This window comes from Thamnophis elegans, chromosome 15 (genome assembly GCF_009769535.1).
Source record: "Thamnophis elegans isolate rThaEle1 chromosome 15, rThaEle1.pri, whole genome shotgun sequence".
Lineage (NCBI taxonomy): Eukaryota > Metazoa > Chordata > Lepidosauria > Squamata > Colubridae > Thamnophis > Thamnophis elegans.
The window spans coordinates 22,253,116-22,280,581 of NC_045555.1; the positions used below are offsets into that span (position 1 = coordinate 22,253,116).

The 27,466-nt window shown below is 41.1% G+C and overlaps 1 protein-coding gene across 1 annotated transcript in view; it reads left to right on the forward strand.

Moving 5' to 3' along the window:
* The window catches only part of LOC116518724 (calcium-activated potassium channel subunit alpha-1-like), a 354,617-nt gene that overhangs the window by 295,870 nt on the left and 31,281 nt on the right, over window positions 1-27,466 (forward strand). Inside the window, exons 10-14 of the mRNA XM_032232239.1 lie at window positions 14,374-14,484; window positions 20,216-20,321; window positions 21,397-21,479; window positions 23,772-23,841; window positions 25,211-25,366. Coding sequence (XP_032088130.1) covers window positions 14,374-14,484; window positions 20,216-20,321; window positions 21,397-21,479; window positions 23,772-23,841; window positions 25,211-25,366 — 526 coding nt within the window. The remainder of the gene's footprint in view (window positions 1-14,373; window positions 14,485-20,215; window positions 20,322-21,396; window positions 21,480-23,771; window positions 23,842-25,210; window positions 25,367-27,466) is intronic.

Sequence of the window (27,466 nt, forward strand, 5' to 3'; positions counted from 1 at the left end):
AAAAAGAATCTGAATTATTAACAGTCAAAGCAAGTTGGCAAAGGATAAGAGGCAACAGAATTCATACATCTCATGTAGGCCTTAAGGGTCTCGAGATTAAGACCTCTCCATCACTCTCAGCCTGGTCATCTCCTATACTGAGATTTTTTTAAAAAAATGGAAGTAGAATACTGATATTATTTTTAAAGTTTTGAACCAATTGGGATGAATTTAAAAAAAAGCTATTTCCATATAAAGGTGATTCAAGTATTTTTTTTTTAAGAGAAAACCAAAGATTAGGAATTAAGTCATTTTTCACAATAGTTTTCACATGGATTTAGAGTTTTCCCATTTATCTAACTTTATTTTAAGTTTGCTAGTTGTAAGAATCATGGACAGAGAAGAGGAATATCAGGGAAGGAGAACAGGGAGGGCAGGCAACCAGAGATGAACACATGATTAGAAAGCCGAAAAAGGAGGAGAGAGGGAGAAAACCACAACATATGTATTTGATATAAATATTATACTTTATACAGAGACATTTAGATCAATATAAGTCACATTTCATTTATTTGCTTGACAGAATGAATACAATGTAGTCAGTAGATATTGGACAAAATTTGCAATTTACTGTCAGTGATTTACTGTGATGGGATGGCAAGGGTGATTTTTAACAGATCTTTTATGTTTGTTCCAATAAAATGGATGTGATTTTCTTTGAAAATAAACAGCCGAGGGAGCTTTGCATTTTTTTTATTGTTCATATGCACAGAGAGGAAAAGTCCCCCACCCCACCAAGCATGATATGAAAGTTGCTATTTTAAAGGGTAGGGTTTTTAAAAAAAACAAAATGGGGTATAATGTGCATGGCCTGACTGATCTTTTACTGGGTTTCCCTTAGGGAATCTTGTGCATGAAATGCGGAGAATGGAATTGATTTGGTAATTGTTGTTGGCAGTTATTTCTATTGGGGAGGGGAAACCTGTATCCTGTTTTGTGCATGTATTCCTGACCAGCACAGTGGGTTACATTAATATAGAGCAGTGTTCCTCAAAGCTTCATGACTTGAAGAGGTATGGACTTCAACTCCTAGAATTCTCCAGCCAGCACAGCACAGCACACCACAGCACAGCACAGCACAGCACAGCTGGCTGGGGGATTCTGGGAGTTGAAGTCCATGCCTTTTAAAGTTGTGAAGCTTGAGAAACACTGCTTTAGAGTGACAGATCTAGGTTCTAGAGGCTTTGAAAAATAATTAGGCAGAAGCTAAGTAAACGTACCTACTCTGAGTGGGAATGTTGAAGAATACCAGTGGAGTGGGCTTCATTGCCAGACTGAAATCTTGGAGCGATAGCCACTTTGTAGAAAGAGATGGAACATTTTCAGTGAACTAAGAACATTATTATTTTTCTGGGGTTTATTTACTTTGAAGATTCATATTCCAGGGTGGGTCGTCCCCCCCTCGAATCTGCAGGCAATAACACTTAGACTTCTATACCGCTTCACAGTGCTTTACAGCCCTCTCTAAGTGGTTTACAGAATCATTTTGCCCCCAACAATCTGGGTCTTCATTTAACCACCTTGGAAGGATGGAAGGCTGAGTCAATAGCAATAGCACTTAGACCAGTGTTTCTCAACCTTGGCAACTTGAAGATGTCCGGACTTCCAACTCCCAGAATTCTGGGAGTTGAAGTCTGGACATCTTCAAGTTGCTAAGGTTGAGAAACACTGACTTAGACTTATATATCACTTCACAATGTTTTCCAGCCTTCTCTAATTGGTTTACAGCAGGGGTGTCAAACTCAATATCATTGAGGGCCGCACCAGGGCTGTAGTTGATCTCAGGGGGATGGGTGAGCATGGCCAACTGGGTGGGCATGACCCAATTAGGTAGGCATGGCCACCTTGACACCACTCCCAAAACTGCTGGCATGTTTCCTCTTTCCCCTGGGTAGACCATGCCAAAGCCACACTGGCCTGATCTTTCCTCTTTGTACCGGGTAGACTGGGCCAAAGCTACGCTGGCCCGATCTTTCTTCTTGGCATTGACAGCCCCAAAGGCCAGATTTGACCACATTGCAGGCCGTATCTGGCCTGCAGGCCTTGAGTTTGACACCCTCGATTTACAGAATCAGCCTCTTGCCCCCAGCAATCTGGGTCCTCATTTTACCCACCTTGGAAGGATGGAAGGCTGAGCGAACCTTGAGCCAGTGAGGATTGAACTGCTGGCAGTGAGCAGAGTTAGCCTGCAATACTGCATTCCAACCACTGCACTACTAAGACAGTCGCAGATTAGCGCCTTCAGGTTAGCACCCCATGAGGGCTGAGACAGAATAACTAGCCCAAAGTCACATTTCCACGGCTAAAAGGTAGACCTGAATCTTTCCAGCTTCAGTAACTTCATGATGAGACTACATTGGATTGTCTCTGAGGCGTCTTTGCATAGTCTGCACCTTGCACCCTGTCTAGTGTGGTAGACCCTTCTTTGGATGTGGCACTTAGTGGCTGTTCTTGTGCTGCTGTGATCAGTGCCTCACATCTGGTATTTGAATCCACCTTTCCATCTATTTGCAGAATTTCCCAATTTCTTCCCCCTTACCTATCTGCAGATGGTACATTCCAGTGCCATGTCACTTCCTCTGCTTGATCTTCTTCCCCTGATTGTTGCTCCCCCCCCCCCTCATACACACATACACAGAAACACAGCATCTCATTCAGTGGTGAAATTCAATTTTTTTACTACAGGGCATGGCTTGGTGGTGTGGCTTGGCGGATGTTGCAGGGGAAGAATACTGCAAAATCTCCATTCCCACCCCACTCTGAGTCCAGCCAGAGGTGGCATTTGCCAATTCTCTGGACTCCTCAAAATTTCCGCTACCGGTTCTCCAGAACCTGTCAGAACCCGCTGGATTTTACCCTGATCTGATTCCACATTAACATTGTATTTAACACTGAATAATCCCTTCCCCCTTTAGGAGCAATTTATTACCGTACTTCTACTTGAAAACGTTTTACTATTTGGACATTACCTGCCTAGCTTTACACAATGACCTATAACAGCATGGAGCCCCCATGATAATATACACATTAAGGTTGTGCTGGCTAGAGAGTGGTGTGGTGGCCTAGAGGTGGAGTTCTAACTTCACAATCAGGAGCATGTGAGTTCAATCCTAGGTAGCAGTACATATTTCTCTAACTGGGTGCAAAGAAAATATCTGCTGTGAGCTTCGCATAGCTTGAGAAAGGGCATCCGGCCCTTTATATATGGTATTTTTTTAAGGTACTTATATAACATAAATAGTGATCTCCAGTGAAGTAGCACCTTCTGCCTTTGATGCTTGCTGTCTTCTCTGTTTTCTTAAACGTTGGCCAAAAAAAACCACACCCTGTCCTAATTGCAAAAGGACAAATTGCCCCAGACAAAAAGGGTTGTAATCTTTTTTTAAAAAAATTACAACTCCCAGTCATTTTTTAAAAAAAAAATACTGATTGGAATTGATGAAATCTAATTTATCTAGAAGAGATTAGATTGCCCAAGGAGGACAAAGGTCATATTCTTGATCAGCATTCAAAAATTTCAGTTTGATGCCAAGTGCAACTCTTGCATGAACCATTCTCATAAAAGGGGCTTGCCAAATTCGTACATAAGTTACGATGGATGCTAAACCATTTTTCAACACCCAGCTTCACAAAGGCGAGTGTTGCAAGAGCTCTGAATTATTTAAAGTCAAGCAAAGCTTAACTGATTGGAGATCTCGGTATTTGGAAGGGTCTGCTTTCCCACCAAACTTCCAGATTCTTCTCAGAATGTCTCTCCGCCATTTGAAATAAATTGGATTTCAGCAAGGAGCAAAGTATTTTGAAGCATGGCATGTCTGTCACACCTAATTGCAAAAACCTTTTGGGTTATTTTGGAAACAATGCGAAAAAGCCCCCATTGCATTTCAGTTTTAAATGCAAATTAATGCTTTTAATTTTATTTTTATTTTAAATTTCCTTAGCTATTATTTTTTTTCTTATTGTTTTTCCATTATTGCAAAACAAAAACCCAAATAAGAATAACCTAAATCTTATTATCTTAACCAGAGGTAAAAAAAAAAACATTTCAAAGTATATTTTAAAAAGAGAATAATGATTGGGGATGGTAGGTAGGTAGATAGGTAGGTAGATAGGTAGGTAGGTAGGTAGGTAGGTAGGTAGGTAGGTAGGTAGGTAGATAGATAGATAGATAGATAGATAGATAGATAGATAGATAGATAGATAATACAGAGATAGATAGATAGATAGATAGATAGATAGATAGATAGATAGATAGATAGATAGATAGATAGATAGAGGCAGGCAGACTGTCTTAAAGAGTACCTCATTTTTAACATCCATATTCACTACTTTTATCCAAAATCATATTAATGCAGACAATAAAAAGTCATAAATGTAATTAATAAATGATTATTAAAGATGACTGAAATGTGTTGCAGAGCTTTTGAAAGCTCTTTGTTGCTCAATTTTTGAGCCAAAAGCATTTCCCTCTCTTTTTAGCTACTTCTTAAAATCCCCATATTTTTAAATTGTTGTCATCTTGACAGTTTTTTCAAGGGTTTAAATTGGGAGTTAGGATTAAAAGTTGAGGCATAAATCATGTCATGACAGAAAACTTAGAGTTGCTTCCTCGTTGAGTTTGCCTCTGATGGTCAAGCAACTTCGTTTTAGTTTCACCTACAGAAGAAGGATTGAACACTGCACTTTGAATTGGGAAAAAAAAGTGATGTTTACAAGGTTATAGGAAAACTGACAAGTAGGATTAATCAATGCCATGTTTGATATTAAGTGAGAAGAACATTCCGGATGTTCAATTTTTGACTGAACCACATAAAACAGTGAAAGAAACCGAGCAAATATGGGATGATTACACAGACCATCTACAATGAGCGAGGAGATATGTTGTTGATGACAAAACAAGGCAGAAAGCATCTATTAGTATGTGGAATTGACTCAATCCGGCAAGTAGGTTTCTACTTAATGGCAAGATTGACCTTCTGGACCCAACCTTGAATTTTTCCAAGTGACAGATGGAGAACAAGAGACATTTGTTCTCCAAACTGCAGGACTAATCTCTTCGCCATTTTTCTGTTGGCAGTAGAGCAGAACATTGCAAACAAATAGCTTGTGTGATGGTGACAGCATCTTATGGGCAGATTGTGCTGGTTTTGAAGATAAATCTTGGGTTTTTGCTGGGTTTTCTTCCTCAGCTTGGAAAAACAACCAGGGAGGGCTTCTGGCTCAGTGGGAAAGTGATATGCAGCACTACAAAATGGATGCTTTTCTAGGTGTTGCCTCACCCAAAAAAGCAGAAATAGCTTCAGAGTAGAATACATATATACAACCTTTTTAGAAAATAGAACCATGATGGCGAACCTATGACATGCGTGCCCAAAGTGGTACACAGAGGCATGTTGCCTGGCACGCATGGTCTCGCCGTTCTTCTTTGGGGTTTCTAGCGTTCATGCATGTGTGATGATCAGCTGGCCTTCACACATGCGGTAGTGCCAGAAACTGAAGAGCTGGTCTTCCGGAAACCAGAAGTGCGCACCCAGAAGTGTGCATGCTGGAAGTTCATTTCCTGGTGTGAGCATGCCTCCTTCCGAGTTGTGTTCCTGATGAGTGTGCACTGAGTGCCAAAAAGGTTCGCCATCACTGACATAGAATAATGGTATTGTCAGGAACCTTGGAGGTCTTCTAGTCAATGGTGGAATCTCGCTGGTTTAACAACCGGTTCGGTGATCGTGTGCTTTGCAAATGTACATACGCTCCACGCACTTGGGCAGTTTTAACAAAACCTTTCATGTTACTTCTGGGGAGTAACACAGCTGAGGCATGGCAATCCACTCTGCCATGCAAATCGGCTGAGGGAATATAGGTAAGTAAAGCTCGGGTGGGGGTGGGCACCTGATCGTTGGAGCAAACCAGTTCACCTGAACAGGCTGAATCCCACCCCTGCTTCTAGTCCAACTCTCTGTTCAAGGAAGAGACCATATACCATTCTGGACAAATGGCTGTCCATTCTCCTCTTGAAAACTTCCAGTGATGGAGCATCCACAGCTCTATGAGGAAGGTGTTTCACTGATTCATTATTTTTACTGTCAGAAAATTTATCCTAGGTTCTAGGCTGGGTCTCTCGTTAATGATCTTCCTTCTAACCATTACTTCTCATCCTACCTTCAGGTGCTTTGGAGAATAAATTGAATTCTTTGTGACAACCCCTCAAGTACTGGAAGACTATAAGAGAGTTTTTCATTAGGCTAGATATACCTAGCTCCTTTAACCTTCATCTTATGATTTAGTTGATTCCTTCTTCTTTGTGACAGCCCCTCAAGTAGTAGAAGACAGCTATCATGTCACTCTTAGTTCTCTTTATTAGACTAGGCATACCCAGTTTTTGAGGGGACTAAGTGGCTCAGTGGCTAAGATGCTAAGCTTGTCGATCAGAAAGGTCAACAATTCAGCAGTTCGAATCCCTACCGCCTCATAATGGAGTGAGCTCCCGTTACTTGTCCCAGCTTCTGCCAACCTAGCAGTTCAAAAGCATGTTAAAAATGCAAGTAGAAAAAATAGGAACCACCTTTGGTGGGAAGGTAACAGCGTTCTGTGCACCTTCAGTACGGAATTGAAGCCGAAAAGCGCTGGCATTTCGGCTTTGAAACGGAGATGAGCACAGCCTCTAGAGTCCCTAGAACCAGAAACGAGAAGCACACACCTTTACCGTTACCTTACCCAGTTTCTGCAAACATTCATCTTACGATTTAGCCTCCAGCCCCCTAATCTTCTTTGTTGGTCTTCTCTGCAGTCTTTCTAGAGTTTCATCATCATCGTTTTTTATTTTTTTTTTGTATCATGGGGACCAGAACTGGAAACAGTATTCCAAGTGTGGTCTAATCAGTTCAATATAAAGCAGTTCTATTACTTCATATTATCTATTCCCATTTGCCAGCCTTAGAGATGGGTGGCACAGAGGTTAGAATGCAAGTAGTTCAGGCGACTTCTGCTGACTGCCAGCAGTTCAGCAGTTTCAGTCTCACCAGCTCAAGTTTAACTCAGCCTTCCATCCTTCATTCTGGTAAAATGAAGACTCTGAATGTTGGCAGCAATATGCTTGATTGCCACTTAGAGAGGGCTGTAAAGCACTGTGAAGTGGTATATAAATCCAGAGGTTTTTATTACTAACTTTTGGAAGAAGTGTGGTCTAAATCTAAGTGCTATTGCTATTGACTCAGGGTTCCATCCTTCCAAGGTTGGTCAAATGAGGACCCAGATTGTTGGGGGCACTAGGCTGACTCTGTAAACTGCTTTGAGAGGGCTGTAAAGCACTGTGAAGTGGAATGTAAGTCTAAGTGCTATTGCTATTGTCTACTAGCCTGCTAATATACTGTTTTCTTAAATCCCATTTGTACCGCTCATGTTTCTGCTCCATTTCTGCCATATCTCCATCTTTTCTTCCTTCATTTCCTGTCCCCCTCCTTTTTTGGGGGGGATTCTTAAAATCTACTGCCTTTTCCTTCCACATGCATATACTCAGTTCTTTTGTGCCCTTTGCCACAACCTCCACATGGGTGGAAATTGGTTGACCACACTTCTTTCGAAAATTAGCAATAAAAACCTCTGGATTTATGCGCACCCAGAGAAGCATTACAATGATTTCTAAAGAGATCTACATACTTGATAAGATATTTCTGGTCCATTGGAGGGACTAATATTAGCTCAGACGTGCTGTCTTCCTATCGTCGGGCTGTTTCATAGTTGCAAATGATGCCGCTGCAAATAAAACCATGTTGGTTTGAGCGTTTAATCATATCTTTGTGCTTGTTATTGATTTAGCCATTGTTCTGCATCATTATCTTTCCACCAACAAAGCCTCTACAATTATTTTTCACATCCGTAGTCAAGCACCAAATTATGAAACAAGGGCAGACACTCATAATGGGTCCCAGAGGTAAATTACGGGAACGGTGATTGCTTGCTTGCTATCTCTTATTGCTTCCAGACAACAATTTCTCCCACCATCATTTATTGTAACACATTCAGGACAATTACAGCGTATGAGTGACCTGGATGGTCTAAATGTTACCTTAGAAAGTGCTTTGCTTATGATGGGCCACCTGCTGTCATCTCAGCTGCCAGCTCAAGAAAGGCAACATGGCACCCCCAAATTGGATGCTTTTCAACCTTCCCTAAGCTGAGAACGCTGAACAGCTTGGCATCATTGAACATCAGCCACATTCCTTCCTTCTGCTCTGGTGACTATGGATAAATGCAGGTGGCTCTTGGAGAAGTGACCGCTTTCTTCATGATGGATGAGAAAACTTCGTAAGCTCTTTTTCCGAGCCGTGGTGACTTCATAACTGATGAGAAACCTGGAGAAGCAAGGAAAGAATACTTCATGCCAATTAGAACAGTGCAATACAGGTAGTTAGAATAGAATAGAATTACAGAATAGAATAGAACAGAATTACAGAATAGAATAGAATTATAGAATAGAATAGAATTACAGAATAGGATAGAATTACAGAATAGAATAGAATTTCAGAATAGAATAGAATTTCAGAATAGAATAGAATAGAATTACAGAATAGAATAGAATTACAGAATAGAATAGAATTCTTTATTGGCCAAGTGTGAGTGAACACACAAGGAATTTGCCTTTGGTGCAGATGCTCTCAGTGTACATAAAAAGACAAGATACATTCATCAAGAATCATAAGGTACAACACTTAATGATAGTCATAGGCTACAAATAAGCAATCAGGAAACAATATCAATATCAATATAAATTGTAAGGATACAAGCAACAAAGTTACAGTGCTGCAGTCATAAGTGGGAGGAGATGGGTGATAGGAACAATGAGAAGACTAATAGTAATAGTAATGCAGACTTAGTGAATAGTTTGACAGTGGTGTGGGAATTATTTGTTTAGCAGAGTGATGGTGTTCAGGAAAAAAAAACTGTTCTTGTGTCTAGTTGTCTTGGTGTGCAGTGCTCTATAGTGTCGTTCTCAACTTATAGCCACAGTTGAATCATTGCTGAGCAAGATAGTTGTTCAGAAAGTTTTATTCTGTTTTATGACCTTTTTGTCACAATTGTTAAGTAAAAGAGTTTTGGTCACCACGTTAAAAAAAAACTGTTGAGACTGGAAAAAGTGCAAAAGAAGAGCAACTAAGATGATCAAAGGCCTGGAGACAAAAACATATGAAGAACGGTTGTAGGATTTGTTTATGGCCAGTCTAGAGAAAGAAAGGACTGGGGGCAACATGATAGCAGTCTTCCAGTATTTGGGGGGCTGCCACAAAGAAGAGAGGATCCATTCATTTTCCAAAGCGCCAGTGGGCAGGACAAGAAAAAAATGGATGGAAACCAATCAAGGAGAGAAGCAACCTAGAACTAAGGAGAAACTTTCTAACAGTGAGGACAATTTATCTCTGGAACACCTTGCCTTCAGAGGTTGAGGATGGTCCATCACTGGAGATCCTCAATGCTTTAAGTGCATTTTGGGACTATTTTACAAGAAATCAAATTTTTGTTTATTTTCTTTCCTCTGTTGGAAGAAATACCCAGGTCCAATTCCAATTCGGGAGAAAGGCACTGGACACAAAATGGAGGCTGTTGGCTGATTGGAAATTGGGTTCATTTATTGATGAACAGAAGCACATGCTTGTCATTCTGGTGCAGCTGACCACATGGAGTTGAGAGTGGGGGGGGGGGTATTTATACCTTATCTTGGGCTTTGCACTTTAACTTCCTGTTTCTGTGCAAGAACATGTATTCTATTGACTCTTGTAGGAGGTCATAGCTTGCTCTGTAGGTTGTCTGAGCTAAGTTTGGTTGAAGTTTGGAGGGTGATGCAATGTCCTTAGGAGTTTGTGCAATGTGGTGAGCTCTGCTGCTAGATGGTGGTGGGTTAATCTAATTAGGTCCTGAAGGGTCTTGTCTTAATCCCATTACCCTGGAACTGGAGGTCTTTTGTTTTGTAGATAGGCTGTCCCAATCTTTCTCATGGGCACAAAATATCTGCTGGGTGCTATTAAGAAAGGTGGGGGCTGCTTTCCAAGAACATGTTTCTCCATTTCTGGAACGACCTCCCCGTCGAGATCCGTACCCTCACCACCATCCAGACCTTCCGCACAGCCCTCAAGACCTGGCTCTCCCATCAGGCCTGGGGATAGGTTCCCAATTTACCCGCCCGAGTGTTGACTGTTGAATGCGAGTTGTGTTTTATTATTTTCTTTCTTTTGTTCACATATTGTTTGTCTCTGATATTGCACCCCCTTCCCTGTGATTGTAAGCCGCCCTGAGTCCCCTCAGGGAAAAGGGCGGCCTATAAATCTTAATAAAATGACTAAAAAAAAAAAAAAACTGGAGGTCTTTTGTTTTGTAGATAGGCTGTCCCAATCTTTCTCATGGGCACAAAATATCTGCTGGGTGCTATTAAGAAAGGTGGGGGCTGCTTTCCAAGAACATGTTTCTCCATTTCTCCCTTTAGGGAAATATAATATTCTGCCTTTTTAATATTTCTCAAAATATTTCATTCTTCTAGAAGAGGGGTGGAAGCTAACTTTCTACACCTATGATTTCAGTTAAGATCAACTATTCTTGTAATGATTTTTATCACTGTCCAAAAGTCATATTTGTGTGTGTGTGTGAGAGAGAGACAGAGACAGAGATAGGGAGAGAGAGGACAAATTGTTGACATTTGAAGGAACAGCAGGGGGATAGGTTTTTCTTGACAAATTAGGTGCAAGTGGTTTTTTATACTAGATGCATTCAAACATATGGTTGATCAGTTATTATTATTTTTTCATTCTTGGCAAAATTGAAAGAAAGGTGAAGGCAAAGTTTTCCCTGTGGGGATAAGGATTTCCAGATTTCAGATAAATCAGCTCAGGGATATTCATGCAAAAGCTTCCTTTACATTTCCCCCCCTCTCTTCTTAAGCTGCTAAAAGATTTGGAGAAATTGTGGAACAGGAAATGGCTTGGAAGCAAGCACTGAAGCAATCAACAAGCAGTTACTGGAAGAAAAACTGCAGTCTAGCTGTTCAACAGAAAAAGGGACAGGAATGCAAAAGAAAAAAAAATCTGGCCAAGGAACTGTGTGTTGAAACATAAATACCCCTTTTGCAGTTCCCAGAGCATCCAGGAATGAACAGGGTCAAGTTGGGTTTTTTTTTCTTGCTTCTTTAAGGGTCCTAAGCTTTGCAGATACTTAAGGGACCCATGGCAGCCATTATTAAGTGGTCTTCTCCAGTTTTGCAATATGACTTACCCGCAACACCAAACTTTAGTGGGTAGAGCTCATTCTGTGTTACAGGATTTTTGTGACAGCCTTAGATCAGGGGTGTCAAACTCAATTTCATTGAGGGCCTCATCAGGGTTGTGTTTAACCTCGGGGGGGGGGGCTGAGTGGGCATGGCCAGGGTGAGTGTGGCCAGCTTGATGTCACTTGTGTTGGGGCACCTGTGGCGGCCCGAGCGCTCTGCCAGCAAAAAATGAGCTCACGAGCTCCATTTTCAGCTGCGATGGTCTCCTGCAACCCTCTGCCAGTGAAAATAGACCTCAGGAGAGCTACCTGTGGCCCTCACAAGCTCTATTTTCACTGGCACAGACACTGCAGGCTGGTCCTTTGCTGTTTCCAGGCATGCCCTGCAAGCCAGATCTAAGCACCCTGCGGGTTGGATCCAGCCCCCGGGCCTCCAGTTGACACCCTCACCTTAAATTATCTCCTTTTATAGTCCCAACCATTATAGGCAAACAATGTTAGAAACAGACCTTTATAATGCCTTGGTAAAACTACGTCTGCAATATGCTACATCCAGTTTTGGTCACCACAATATAAAAAAAGAGGTTGAGACTCTGGAAAGAGTGCAGAGAAGAGCAACAAAGAAGATTAGAGGCTTGGAGGCTAAAACATACAAAGATTGGTTGCAGGAATTGGGTATGTCTAGTTTAATGAAAAGAAGGACTAGAGGAGACATGATAGCAGTGTTCCATTGTCTCAGGGGCTGCCACAAAGAAGAGGGAGTTGAACTATTCTCCAAAGCACCTGAGGGTAGGACAAGAAGCAATGGGTGGAAACTAATCAAGGAGAGAAGCAACCTAAAAATAAGGAGACATTTTCTGACAGAACAATTAATCAGTGGGAACAGCTTGCCTCCAGAAGTTGTAGATGCTCCATCAGAGGTTTTTAAGAAGAGATTGGACAGCCATTTGTCAGAAATATTATATAGGTCTCCTGGTTGAGCAAGGGGTTGGACTAGAAGACCTCCAAGGTCGCTTCCAACTCAGTTATTCTGTTTATTTCCTCTGAGAAAAGATGCAAAGATGTAAATGTGGTTGGCATGTTCACAGAGTGTACCTTAAATTGCAAAAGGCATGTTTCAAATAACATAATATTGTGTGTGCATGAGAGAGATGGAGAGGGAGAGGGAGAGAGAGAGTTATCTGACTAAAGTATTTTAATGGGTTGATTTCTGTTGCATACCTTTCTCTAGAGTCATGGATTTGCCTGTCCATCATCAATGATAATAGAATCAAGAGTGGCAGGATGGATAAAAACTTACAATGTGGTGCAAGCTTTTCAGCATAATGAGTTCACAACAGTCTCTCTCTTAGGTCAAAATTAGCTGAATAGAGTCAGGTGATCCAAATTATTGACATCAAATGTCATATAAATACATGGGGGAGGGCAGATATAACATTCTGATCAATCCAGACACATCCCGCCTTGTGAGAATATTGTGAGTTGATGCACGTACCTAAATTAGGAATGAAGTGATGACTACAACTTTTGTTCTGCTGTTTTGCTTCCCTGATGAATGTTGTTTTCAATCCTGGTTTGCTTAAGTAATGATTAAAAAGTTAACATGAAGAGCCGTGGTGGCATTCTGATTAGAATGCAGTAGTACAGGCTAATTCTGCCAACTGCTAGCAGTTCAATCCTGACCAGCTCAAGGTTGACACAGCCTTTGGACCCAGATTATTGGGGGCATCAGGCTGACTCTGTTAAACTGCTTAGAGAGGGCTCTAAAGCACTTTCAAACAGCATGTAAGTGGTATTGCTATTGCTATTTCCACTGTTATAGGAAGCTAGCCTTAAAATGTTGAATGGTGTTATGCAAAAAGAAAAGACCAATCATCTAACTGGAATTTGCAATGGACCATAATGGCTAAGGATGCTGTAATAGGGGTAGTTTATTAATTGATTAGTCTTATGACCATATCAAAGAAAATAAAAGTAAAATACAGGATGTAATTCTAGGGTAAAATTGGTCAAACAGAATACAGAAATAAATACCTGTATTGTAATCAAGCATTTGGATAAATACATCACCTTTATTTATATGTATGTATATTTATGTTTATGTTTATGTACATGTACATGTACATACACATAATCACACAAACACACACATGTGTGTGTATTCATATATACACGTATATATCAGTGGTGAAATTTTAAAAATATTACTACTGGTTCTGTGGGCATGGCTTGGTGGGCGTGGCAGGGGAAGGATACTGCAAAATCTCCATGCCCACCCCACTTTGGGGCCAGCCAGAGATGGTAATTGCCAGTTCTCCAAACTACTCGAAATTTCCACTACCGGTTCTCCAGAACCTGTCAGAACCTGCTGAATTTTACCCCTGGTGTGTATGTATGTGTGTGTATGTACACACACACACACACACACACACACACACACACACACACACACACACACTGTTCACTGTCATGAGTTCTTAGCTGAACTGCCTTAACTATAAACTTAGCAGTTTTTCTCACAATATATAAAGTAATTCCTGTGGATTTTAATACTCTAGTCATTTCCAACTATAGGGACAGTGTTCATCTGTATTTCAAGGCCATTGAGCCAGCACTGTTCAAAGACATTTCCACAATCATGGGGCCAACATGCCAGGGAGCTGGAGTGATGGTGGGAGCTCACCCTTGTCATATGGAGCTCAGGTCTCAAACCTGGACTGACAGCTTTCCAGCTGACAAGTTCAGTACCTTAACCGCTGAGCTACTGTCCTGCCCCTTACAACATATAATGCTGCTGGAAATGCAGCATCTGAAGCATGCTAGGCAATGTGCTTCTGGTTTATTTATGTGACTATAACTACAATGTATTGAATTAAATGATATTCATCTAAGACCGTGTAATATGTGTATTTACGTTTCTCTTTTCAAGAATAAACTGGAGACCGTCACCAGATTAATGCTTATTTCCTTTTTTATTTCATTATTATTTTCTTACAAGCAAAAATCATGAACCTTTCAATTAATTTGCTCTTGTTCTTCCTGGCCATCTTTACAGCAGACTTAACTCTTTCCTTTTTTCTGTCCCAGGCACATTGTTGTCTGTGGCCACATCACGTTGGAAAGTGTGTCCAATTTCTTGAAGGACTTCCTACACAAGGACAGGGATGATGTCAACGTAGAAATTGTCTTTCTGCATAAGTAAGTACTTTCATGTCACTACTCACAAAAAAGGTCATGTGGGACCCCCAAATCTATAGAAGAGAATTCATCCACATGTCTCAAAGTTGCTAAGGTTGAGGAACACTAAACTAGAAGATGCCATCTGTTGAGTCTATTGGAACCATGGATTTGGTGGTAAACTCAGCAGGATGCATTGAGAAGATGTCCAAATTGAACTCCAGGTATGAATTAGGTGGGCTTCCATTCCTCCTGACTATAGTAATGGTTGCATTCTATCTATAAAACAAATTGTGCATCAACCCCTATCTCTGGCTTTTAAAATAAGAAGACCTACATTCAAATCCTTTTCAATAATGAAACTCTTATTTCCATGAGAGAATCGTCATTCTTCAGATTAATTTAACTGCAGAACATTGCACTGAAAATGACATTGTTGGGAAGTTAATGAGGACACTGAACATATACAATATCCAGGTGAGTTTTACTTAGAAGAAGGATTGTTAGGCTAAAATGCATGACACAAACCAGAGTGAGGGCTTCTTGGAACAGGGGTAAAATGCATTTACCTTTGCTACCGGTTTGGTAGCAATGTGAGCACTTTAGTGTGCACGCTCACTTCACCTGCACATGCCACCTCCGCCGAGTACCTCCTGCGCATGTGCAGAGCATCAAAAAGGTAAGGTAAGCGAACAGCAGGGGGGAGGGGCAATCTGCTGTTCCATGCAATTTATATTAGCTAGAAAGCAGGAAATCCTGCTTTCTAACTAATATAAAACGTGCGTCACAACTGATCGTTGGGAAAACTGGTTCACCCGAACCAGTTTCATTTATTTTACTACCGGTTTGGGTGAACCTGTAGCATTTTTACTACTGGTTCAGGCGAACCAGTCTGAACCAGTAGCATTTCATCCTTACCTTGGAAGCGTTTCTGAGCTTGCTTGTTTCCTTGCAGATGTTTTAACAGTACCCTGATGATGGTACCTAGTTTGGTAATGAAACATCTGCTAGGAAACGACCAAGCTCACAAAGCAACCAAGGACCCCACAGCCTGAAATCTGCTGTCAAATTCTGGCGGGGAAATATTTTCTCTTGCCCCAGTTGCAAAGAAGACTAGCAATAGACATTGTTTTTACAGTCTGTAGTTTATCATTATTTAGCTTTTGGAAAGTGTTTGTAAAAGCCTGAGTAACTCTTTCAAAAAAAAAGAGAGACCCTGCAAATATTTCAGCTGAGAGCACAGAATATGCCCTTTTGTATTGTCCTTTGACTGATAAGTACATTTTAATGACATATTTAACAAGGCAGAGTTTATAAAACAGGGCAGGAATGCATTGTTTGCTTTAGGATTCGGTCCTGAATATAATTAAAGGCATGAATCTTTTAACCAAAATGAATGAATGTGAGATTTCCATACGGTTGTAGTGGATCATTGTATTCTTTAGTATGCCATTCATAAACCTTGCCTACAAATCTAGATGGGTGGGCTGCATTTGGCCTGATATTTTAAATGTCATAACCGTGGGAGGACATGTCTATGGAGATTCTCAGTCATCCAGGTCAGGGTTGTCCCAAAGATGATTTTTCAAAAGGTAACTGGATTTCCTATTTTTTCTTTGAAGACATTTCGCTTCTCATCCAAGAGAGCTGAAGAAGCTTCTTCGATGAGAAGCTAAACATCTTCAAAGAAAACCAAGGAAGTCCAGTTGCCTCTTGAAAAAGCACCTTTGGGACATGGAAGGGCATATTTTCTTAAGCCATTAAAAGGTCTAATTAACGTTGTGTATGCTTTCAATGCCTTATATCTTTGAAGTAAAAGGTAAGATCTCATTAACTAACTAGAACTTTTTTGAGCTTTCCATATGAACTGGAAAAAGAGAAAGATGGTATTGCTTTAAATTTAGAATTTAGAATTTATTAGAATTTGTAGGCCGCCCTTTTCCCTGAGGGGACTCAGGGCGGCTCACACAAAAACTGGGAAGGGGAAATACAGACATTAGGACAAACAAGTAATAAAATAGCAAGCAACATACATTCATCATTCGGGAGGGGTAACTATCCTATCCCCAGGCCTGACGGGCGAGCCAGTTCTTCAAGGCTATGCGGAAGGCTTGGACGGTGGAGAGGGTACGAATCTCCACGGGGAGCTCGTTCCAAATGATCGAATCAAATCAAATCAAATCTGTATTATGGTCACAGACCAACCTAACTGTTTCTTTAATGGATCTCAGTGTGCCTCTTAAAGCAGCCACAATATATCTTCCAGATTCAGATGGAATGCTGGCCTTAGTGAATAGCAGAGAATTGTTATGCTTGGCTGAGATTTCAAGATATTTAGAGTTTAGTTTATTGATTAGTCCATGAGGTAAAGGTAAGGTAAAGGTTCCCTTGCAGATATGTGCTAGTTGTTTTCGATTCTAGGGGTGGTGCTCATCTCTGTTTCAAAGCCGAAGAGCCAGCATTGTCCGAAGATGTCTCCGTGGTCATGTGGCCGGCATGACTAAACGCCGAAGGCACATGGAACGCTGTTACCTTCTCACCAAAGGTGGTCCCTATTTTTCTACTTGAATTTTTATATACTTTCGAACTGCCAGGTTGGTAGAAGCTGGGAAAAGTAACAGGAGCTCACTCCGTGACATGGCACTAGGGATTTGAACAGCCAAACTGCCGACCTTTCTGATTGACAAGCTCAGCATCTTACCTGCTGAGCATTGGTGGGTTCTGGATTCCGTTCCAAATGGTACGGTTGGAACAGCCCCGGCATCACCCACATGGACGCGCGTGGCACGCACGCACACATGCACAGTATGCACTTGCGTCGTACGTGCCTGCTTCTTGGTGGAGCATCGCACAGGTACTGTACGCACTATGCACGTGCGCGGATGTGCCAAAGGCTTAAAGGACAGGTAAGGAGCTTGGGTGGGTGGGCCCTCTGGAGCACCGTACCGGAACGGTACCCCGTGCTCCTGGCAGGCTCCGGTACGCCCGTAACAGGGCGTCCCACCTGCAACCCACCACTGCTGCTGAGCCACTTAGCCACTGAGCCCATCGCATAGGCCCTATCAAAGTGCAGAGTTCCAAACATAAATTATTATTAAAATGTGATGAAAAACAATTTAAAATGAAATTGGATCTTTGTGGAGATTTGAAAGAACACATCCAAATCAGTTTTGGAGTATGATTTGTATGACTGTGGTTTAGAGACTGAGAATTCTTTTAGGATTAATAAAGGGGCTGCAATTTGAATAGGATTTTTCGAACAAGAAGAATATAATTGTTATAAAAAATTCCCTATATAAAAAACAAAGGGAAACCACAAGCAACCACAGGCAATAAATCTTACTTTAAGATCAGAGGTTTATTTTTTAATGAACAATTTTTGAACATGAATAGCAAGCATAGCATTATTTAAATTAGCATCTTATTGCAATAAGGTCCATTGTCATAGCTGAATCCAGCAAGGATTAGCTACAGCCAGTGGCCCTGAACTCTTCCCAAGACATCCTTTTTATACTTTTCTGCATGCATGTCACAACTTACTTCCTTGTTCTTTGTTACTGACTGTCACTGACCATCACTCTCTGTAAACACCCACGTACATTTAAAGTTCTGAAGACACTTGTTACTTTCAGTAAGCTGCCCAGGAATCACAAAGGTGTATAAATCAATTAAAATATATAATAAAATAGAGGACGGGAATAAACACATCACTAGAAACATCATTGGGCAGCAATCAATATATCATGAAAATCATAATAATAAAAATAGCACTAAATAGTGAAATTTTAACACTAGTTTAAAATAATTTTCAAAACAGGTGTGAAAATTGAGTTGTAGGCCTGGTGTTATGATTAAAGTTTCAATAGTGTTTGGAAAGACCTACTCTAGAACATTGTTTAGTAATTTGAACCAGTCACATATTTCCAAGTTAAAACTACAAAGATGTACATTGAAGAGAAAACAGAACATAAAGAGAAGAGGCAGGATATAATTCTAAGTAATTAGAATATATATATAATATATATATATATATATATATATATATATATATATATATATATATATATATATATATATATACACACATACATACATACATACATATACATACATACATACATACACACAGAGAATTAATGGATTGTGTAGAGAAAAATAACAGTTTTGATCAGCTGGCTGCTATGACTAATTTGAAACACTCTTGTGCAAGTTCTTTTCCTGTCAGTCAAAAAGTTGGGATTAGGCAAAACTATGGGATATAGGAAAGTGCAAAATACACAAGGTTGTTGTTTTTCAACTGCTTGGATGTAACCTATGAGTGGTATTATGTAGACAGCTACTAGCATTGAGAAGCAACCTTGTGATGAATAGAACAGAACAGTACAGAATGCAAAATGGAAGGGAAGGGAAGGGAGGAGAATAGAATTGAAGGTAAGGGAAGGGAAAGGGAGAGAAAATTAGAATAGAATAGAACAGAACAGAATTTTTTATGGCCAAGTGTGACTGGACACACACGGAATTTGTCTCTACTGCATAAGCTCTTGCAGCAGGTTCTTGTCAGTTATGCCTGCAAGGAACAGATGATTTTAGAGTAGTAGAAATGATTAATTTAGTCTTTCCATGAGGGATATGTGTGTATGTGTTTGTGTATTTATTTGTATCCTGCCTTTATCATTTTTACAAATAACTCAAGACGGTGAACATATCAGTGAGCTGGGGAGAGAGAGAGAGAGAGAGGGAGGGAGGGAGGGAGGGAGGGGGAGAGAGAGAGAGAGAGAGAGAGAGAGAATGAGAGAGAGAGAATGAGAATGAGAATGGCTGGCCCAAATTCACTCAGCTGGCTTTCAAAGGCTGGATTAGAACTCACAATCACCCGGTTTCTATCCTGGTGACTTAACCACCAGGCAAAACTGTACATCACCACTGCCTGTGATCAATTCATTTTAAGCACGAGTATAGCTGGACCCAGTATATGAGTGTATAATGTCTGTTTATGTATGTAAGCGATGCACGCACACACACGGAATGGATTCCAACAGTGGCTCAGTGGCTGAGCTTGTCAATCAGAAAGGTCGGCAGTTCAGTGGTTCGATTCCCTAGCACTGCGTAACAGAGTGAGCTCCCGTTACCTGTCTCAGCTTCTGCCAACCTAGCAGTTCCAAAGCATATAAAAAATGCAAGTAGAAAAATAGGAAACACCTTTGGTGGAAAGGCAAAAGCGTTTCATGCGCCTTCGCCATTTAGTCATGCTGACCACATGACCACGGAGACATCTTTGGACAGTGCTGGCTCTTCGGCTTTGAAACGGAGATAAGCACCACCCCTAGAGTCAGGAAAAACTAGCAAATATGTGAGGAGAACCTTTACCTTTACATTTATTTGTGTGTGTGTACAGCAGAATAAACTTAATTCACCTTTTCAGTAAAATTAAGCACTTGTATAATGTGCCTTTGAGTGTGACATCTTTCAAAATACATCCCCTCTACTAATTCCAGAGAAAAAGGGGGAGCACAATTGAAATTCTGAACATAATGAATTTACCTAATGATTTTTTAATCATTCTGACCTGGGGGATGAAGAGAGGGATGATATTTGGATGAAAGCGAAAATGTTCTGGAGAGCTCATAGCTGAAAAGAAAACAGAGTTGAAAATGATCATCTACAAAATAGATGTTACGAGCTGCTGCAAAAATCTGTTAACCTTTTGGAACTGTTTGAGAAATCATTTTTTTTCTCTCTCTCTCTAATTTAGTATCTCCCCTAACCTTGAGTTGGAAGCTCTTTTTAAGCGACACTTTACTCAGGTGGAATTTTTTCAGGGTTCAGTTCTCAATCCGCATGACTTGGCTAGAGTAAAGGTAAGGAAGAGGTTTTTTTTCAGAGGGGGGCATCACATAACATAACAACCAGTTTGCCCAGAACCGAAAATGTGAGCACGGGTGTGCACCAGTGGTGGGATTCAATTTTTTTTTACTGCCAGTTCTGTGAGTGTGGCTTGGTGGGCATGGCAGGGGAAAGATACTATAAAATTTCCATTCGCTCCTTACTCCAGGGGAAGGTTACTGCAAAATCCCCATTCCCTCCCGATCAGCTGGGACTCAGGAGGCAGGGAATAGATGGGGCAGAGCCAGTCAGAGGTGGTATTTACTGGTTCTCCGAACTACTTAAAATTTCCATTACCGGTTCTCCAGAATCTGTCAGAACCTGCTGGATTTCACCCCTGGTTGCACCTTAAGAAGCCAGAAGCCCCTTCAATTTCAAATTGGCTCAGAAGAAATGTCACAGAATTATCAGCTTTTTGGGCTGTTAATCCTTCTGGAATAAAGAGATCCTTTATATCTTTTAGATCTTTTATAATAAGGTTCTTTAGAAAAAAAGAAGGGGGATAACGCGGCAATAGGTGAACAAGTTTAAGGCTAAAGTAGCAACAGTTCAAAATTCTGCTTTTAAGAACGGACTAATCATTCTGAATACAACCCTTTTCTTATAGAATTTCAACATATTAACTCAATAGGGCCATGGCTGTCTCTCAATCCAATCACAAAACTTGACGCCTAGACCTTGAAGACTATATGTATATATAAAATAGAAGCTGGAAGTTGTTAGGCCTTGGGCACAATGTTATTCACCCCTGGCCACTTCCAGATGGGTGAACTTTGACCCTCCCCCCGGATTCTCCGTAATAGCTATGCTGGCTGGAGACCTGGATCCAGACATCTGGAGGTTGCTAAGGTTGATCTAGAGGCATGCCTTTCCACATCTGGAGTTGAAAGGAGCCTATGAATAACAGCGTTCACTTGCATGAAATAACTTGTAGGTCTGCCATTCAAATCTACATGTGATTTCTTAGCCCACGTTCCATAAAAACCGAGTATGTTGGGGAGGGGGGAAAGTTGCTTTTTATGTGTTTATATTTTCTCCTTTGATGTCCAGATAGAGTCAGCAGATGCTTGCTTGATCCTTGCCAACAAATACTGCGCAGATCCAGATGCTGAAGATGCTTCTAATATCATGAGGTAATTTAGATGTAGCAATTTGTATTGAACGTTGATTTTTTTTAAGGGTTTCGGCACACACCGGAACTTTCAGCTGCCAAATATGGCTGTGAATTGGGGGAATATCAGCTATCCCACGTCAAATTTGGTTTCTAGGGAAGATGTGGGATGGTGGGGTTTATGTAGAGAGGAATTAAAAATAGAAGAAGAATGGAATATAATGCCTTGTTTCAGGAAAGGACACAAAAGAGACTCACTTTGAGGTTTCCGAAGAAAGTTTGTTATCTTTGTGGACTATCTAGATAAGCTAAGATGTCAGATTCAAGGAAGTGTAATGTTAGAAAAGTCTAAAAAGTAATGAAGTCAGCAATCTTCCTTAGTTGAGGAATTTAAATGAAAGCATCCCAGACAGATACATGAGCCATGGTGGCGCAGTGGTTAGAGTGCAGCACTGCTTCTGCTAATTGCCAGCTGCCCAGAAGTTGGCAGTTCAAATCTCACCAGGCTCAAGGTTGACTCAGCCTTCCCTCCTTCCGAGGTGGGTAAAATGAGGACCCAGATTGTTGGAGGCAAAATGCTGACCAGGGGTGCGTTCCCGACTTCTGTTACTGCTGGCTCGCTCAGGGATGCGCTTCGCTAAGCACGCATGCGCAGTAGTAAAAAAAAAAAAACCAAGATGGAGCCTATGGTGCCACTGATAGAACTGGTTCATGGGTATGGCTGGCCGAGTTACTAGTTACTCGGCTGAACTGGTCCAAACTGGTAAGAACCCACCTCTGATGCTGACTCTGTAGACCACTTAGAGAGGGCTGGAAAGCATGGTGAAGTGGTATATAAGTCTAAGTGGCAAAAAAATCAGCAAAAAAATAAAATAAATCAGAACACCAAATATAAGCTGGGCGGATTCGACCTCTTAGATGACCCCCACTCTGTCAAGGACCTTGGAGTACTCATCTCTAATGATCTAAGTGCCAAAGCCCACTGTAACAATATTGCCAAAAAGGAACTAAGAGTTGTTAACCTAATCCTGCGTAGCTTCTTCTCTGGTAACACTGTACTACTAACCAGAGCATACAAAACATTTGCTAGACCAATTTTTGAATAGAGCTCATCTGTCTGGAACCCGCATTAATATCGGACATTAATACAATTGAGAGAGTCCATAGGTATTTCACGAGAAGAGTCCTCCACTCCTCTGCTCTCAACAGAGTCCCTTATGCCACCAGACTTGAAATTTTGGGCTTAGACAATTTAGAACACCGCCGCCTTTGGTCTGATCTAAGTGTAGTACATAAAATTATCTACTACAATGTCCTACCTGTCAATGACAACTTCAGCTTCAACCACAACAATACACAAGCACACAATAGATATAAACTTAAGGCAAACCACTTCAAACTTAATTGCAGAAAATACAACTTCAGCAACAGAGTGGTCAATGCCTGGAATGCTCTACCTGACTCTGTGGTCTCATCCCCAAACTCCCATAACTTTAACCTTAGACTGTCTACTATTGACTTCACCCCATTCCTAAGAGGTCTGTAAGCGCACCAGCGTGCCTACCGTCCCTGTCCTACTGTCCCCATTTATTCGTATCCATTTCATGTATTCATAATCTTGTATGTACTTATATCTATTATCTTATGCATGCAAACAAAGAAACAAATAAATAAAATAAGTGCTATTGTTATTGCTATCTGGATGAAGTCATACAATGAAGATCTTTGTCCCCCCAAATTGAGGATAAATCACCACATAATAGCATAATGATTTCTTGCTGGATATCTTAAGACTCTGAGAGGCCTGAAATTTGTAAACCTTGTAGAAACCTTGCAGATAAACCTCGACTTACAACAGTTCATTTAGTGACTGTTCAAAGTTACAACAGCACTGAAAAAATTGACTTATGACCGATTTTCATGCTTATGACCATTGCAGTATCCCCACGGTCATGTAATCCAAATTCAGACGCTTGGCAAGTGGTTCATATTTATGATGGCAAGATTCACTAAATGACTGTTACTAATTTAGCAACTGCAGTGATTCACTTAACAACTGTGGCAAGAAAAGTCATAAAATGGGGCAAAACCCACTTAACAAATGTTTCACTTAACGTAAATTTTGGGCTCAATTGTGATTGTAAATCAAGAATTACTTACATTAATCAACCACAGCCAAAAATCAGGAGGAATCTCGTGGTGCCTTTTTCCCTAACACATTTTATCTTGGGCTTTTTGAAACTCTCTACCAAGAATAAATATGAGACTATTTCCAAATCAAAATTACAAGAAATGCTTTTTATCCCCTTTTCAGAGTAATTTCTATAAAGAACTACCACCCAAAAATAAGAATAATCACTCAGATGCTGCAGTATCACAATAAGGTAAGGAATCCTGTGATATTTATCATCAAGGTTGTCTGATAATAGATTTTTTCCTATCAATTGCCACTAGAATAGAGACATTAAGACATAATATCTAAGATAAAGGCCATGGTGGCGCAGTGGTTAGAATGAAGTATTGCAGGCCAACTCACTGCTCACTGCAGGAGTTCGATTCTGAGCAGTTCCAGGTTGACTCAGCCTTCCCTCCTTCCGAGGTCGGTAAAAAGAGGAGCCAGATTGTTAAAGGACAATATGCTGACTCTGTGTGTCTTATGTGAGATGGACAGCTATTTTCAGGGGAGGGAAATGCAAATTTATTTCTCCTTCCTGAAGCAGTCCATGCTGAACATCTGTCTGTGTCCTCTTCGGGAATGGTCCACATGCTTGAATTTTCTCCCTGTGGAAAGAATCACATTCTTAACATGGGAAGTCCATGAGACAAATTGGTACAGTTATTATATTCTTTATCTTCACAGAGTAGGGCTGTTTGTTTTCCCAATAATGGAAAAAGAACATGTTTGGCTTCCCCATAAAGCACAAAGCAGATTCCTGGTCCTGACAAAACCCCTTTTATTAAATGAATGTGAATTCCTCTCATTCACATTCAGCAAAGGTCTGGCAAACGTCTTTCAAAGGTGAATTTATGATCACAGACCTTATCTAGCTTGGAAAGCTGCCATGTAAATATTTTCCAAATGCAATGCTGTGCGAGGAAAGACTTGGCACAGAGTCTCTGAGATTTATGGACAGATCTTCACACTTCTGAAATGAGCAAACGAATGAATTGTTTCCTGCAAAAGCCCAGTCCCCTTTCGCTTCTCTTTTATTTCTTATGGGAGGGACCATTCACTGTCCACTTGTGGCTTTACTCCCAAGTTGACCCTGATTTATTAGCTGTTTTTTTCTTCTCTGCATGCACTCACTGGGAACAGGCTCCAGCTGTTCCTCTGCCTCACTGCTGTCTAGTTCCGAAGATAGCTGAGAACTGCCAGACGATCTTGGCCCCATCTCTGCCTCTGATGCAGAGCTGTCATCTGAGCCTTCCCCAGCCTCCAGGACTGGCCCATGTTCCTCCCCAACCTCCTCACTGTCCGACTCTGCTGCCAGTTCTGTTGGTTGCTGGCGGGCCACAACAAAACCCAATAAAAAACACACAAGTAACTTAAATTGGAATGGGATAACTTGCTGCAGCCAACTCCCCACAAAATGAAAAAAATAAAAATAGGGGTTTTTTTTTAGAAATGAAAAGCTAAAGGTATTCTTTTCCCTTTCCTCTCCTCCTCTTGCCTTCCCCTGAGATGGTAAAATGCATAATCAAAGATTTCAGGGATCATGGCTGACCTGTTTTCATTTTTTTTTCCTGTTGCAGGCCCATCTGCTAAATATTCCAAGCTGGAATTGGAAAGAAGGCGATGACGCCATATGCCTTGCTGAACTAAAGCTGGGGTTTATCGCCCAAAGCTGCCTGGCACCAGGCCTATCGACTATGTTGGCAAACCTCTTCTCCATGAGATCATTTATAAAGGTAGCGTCTCGTTTTGGGAGGGGACATTTCATGGGATGTCAAGGGGCCACGTTTCAGCGCATGACTTAAACTCAAAAACAGAAAAGAATCCATCTACATTAAAACATAGAACAACATAAACCAAAGAAAAACAAAGGGAAAAAACCCCTTTGCTATTACAGATTGGGCAAGGGGCCAGGTTCTTTCCTAATTATATTTTTATTTGGCACATCCATGGGCCATTAGAGATTGTCCATAGCACAATCTTTCTGACTTTTTTTCCTGTTAGATAAACCACATGTTTATCAACAGAGAAATTCTTTGCAGTTAAAAAATATGATCTCTATCCAACCCATATGGCACACAACCACCCAGAGGGATGGGGGGTTAAAAGCCATATGGGTTTTTTCTTTCTTGAATATTTTTTGCCTCCATCAATTGGCTGGGTATCTCAGATGGCAAGTATAAATATGAAACATGTATCTGTACTGAAGTCCAAGGGTCCAGTGAGAATCATTCATCCATTCACTTTATTTCATTTCATTCAAAAGGTCTCCTGGGATTTATGAGAAAATCAAAATAGTGTAGCTCAGGAACACTTAAATGTTCTCAGCCCTTTCTACCAGCCCTTGTTCCCTTAGTGTTAATTTGCTCTGATTCGCTCTCTCCCACCCTTCCCCCTCCCTCCCCTCTCTCTTTTGACCACACTGTCCAATTTAGGAATTTGGGTTGCTTCTTTTAGATGAATGTGATCTTGTAGTCATAGAAAGTCATTCTTGGAAGATTTTGATAACATGGCTCAACAGCTATCAGTCCAGGTTGGAGACCCTAGCACAGTGATAGATAGCCTTCTTGTTATTGGGTGCCAAAAATGTGAGGGCACGCACACATTAGTGCATGTATGTGCCAGCCCCCATAATGCAAATTGCGCCCCCACATGCACATACATGCACAACCCCCATGTGCCACACTACTCACCTCCAAGCTGAGCTTGGTATTTCCTACAGAGGTCTGAGGGAGGCCATTTTCACCCTCCCCAGGCTCCAGGAAAGTTTAGAAATTATCCATTTCCGGCTTCTGGAGGGCCTCTGGGAGGGCTGGGGGAGGCTCTTTTCAGTACCCAACTTCCAGTTGGCCCTTTGGGCCTGTTTTTCACCCTCCCCAAGTTTCGGAAGCTTTCTTAAAGCCCAAGGAGGGCAAAATCGGCCTCCCCCGGCCCTCCAAAAGGCGAAAAATCAGCTGACCAGTGCGCATATGAGCTCCCACTCCTTCCCACATAACAGTTCAAAAGCATGCTAATGCAAGTAGATAAATAGGTACCACTTTGCTGGGAAGGTAGCAGCATTCCGTGCACCTTTAACATATAGCCCTGCTGGCCACATGACCAGAGAAATTGTCTTCGGACAACATTGGCTTCCTCAGCCAAGAAATGGGGATGAGTACTACACCGTAGACTCAGAAATGCCTGAACAGGGAAATCTTTACCATTACCTTTAATGTACACAATATAGAGAACAATACAAAGAGCAACAATTAAGAAGAAGAAGAAGCAAAGATGATCAGGGAACAGTTGTGGAAACTAGATATGTCTAATCTAAGAAAGGAAACAATGATGGTAACATAATTTCATCTTCCAATATTTGAGGGGATGACCTAGAGAAGAGGGGGGTCAACTTGTTCTCCAAAGCACGTGACAAAATGTAACAGATGCAAGATAAACATGAGAGATCCAACCTAGTTGGAGAAATTTCCTGACAGTGGGAACAATTAATCAGTGGAAAGGCTTGCCACTAGAAGTTGTGGGTGCTCCACCCCTGGAGGTTTTTAAGGAGAAATTGGACAGGCATTTCTGTAAAGTGATGTAGGGTCTCCTACTTGAGCAAGGGGGTGGAATAGAAGACCTCCAAGGTCCTTTCCAACCCTGTTGTTCTGCGTTCTGTGATAACAGCAATAATTCACTAGGAATCAGGAAACATTACAATTGCAACAACTTGTGTTGAAAAGTGTCCTCTGCAAGGATACTCTACAGCCCATGTACTCCCCCCCTCAATATATCTGAGAGGAGGTAGCAGCCTTCTCAATTTCTTTTTTTTTAAGTTTTGTATTTTTTATTCTCTTACA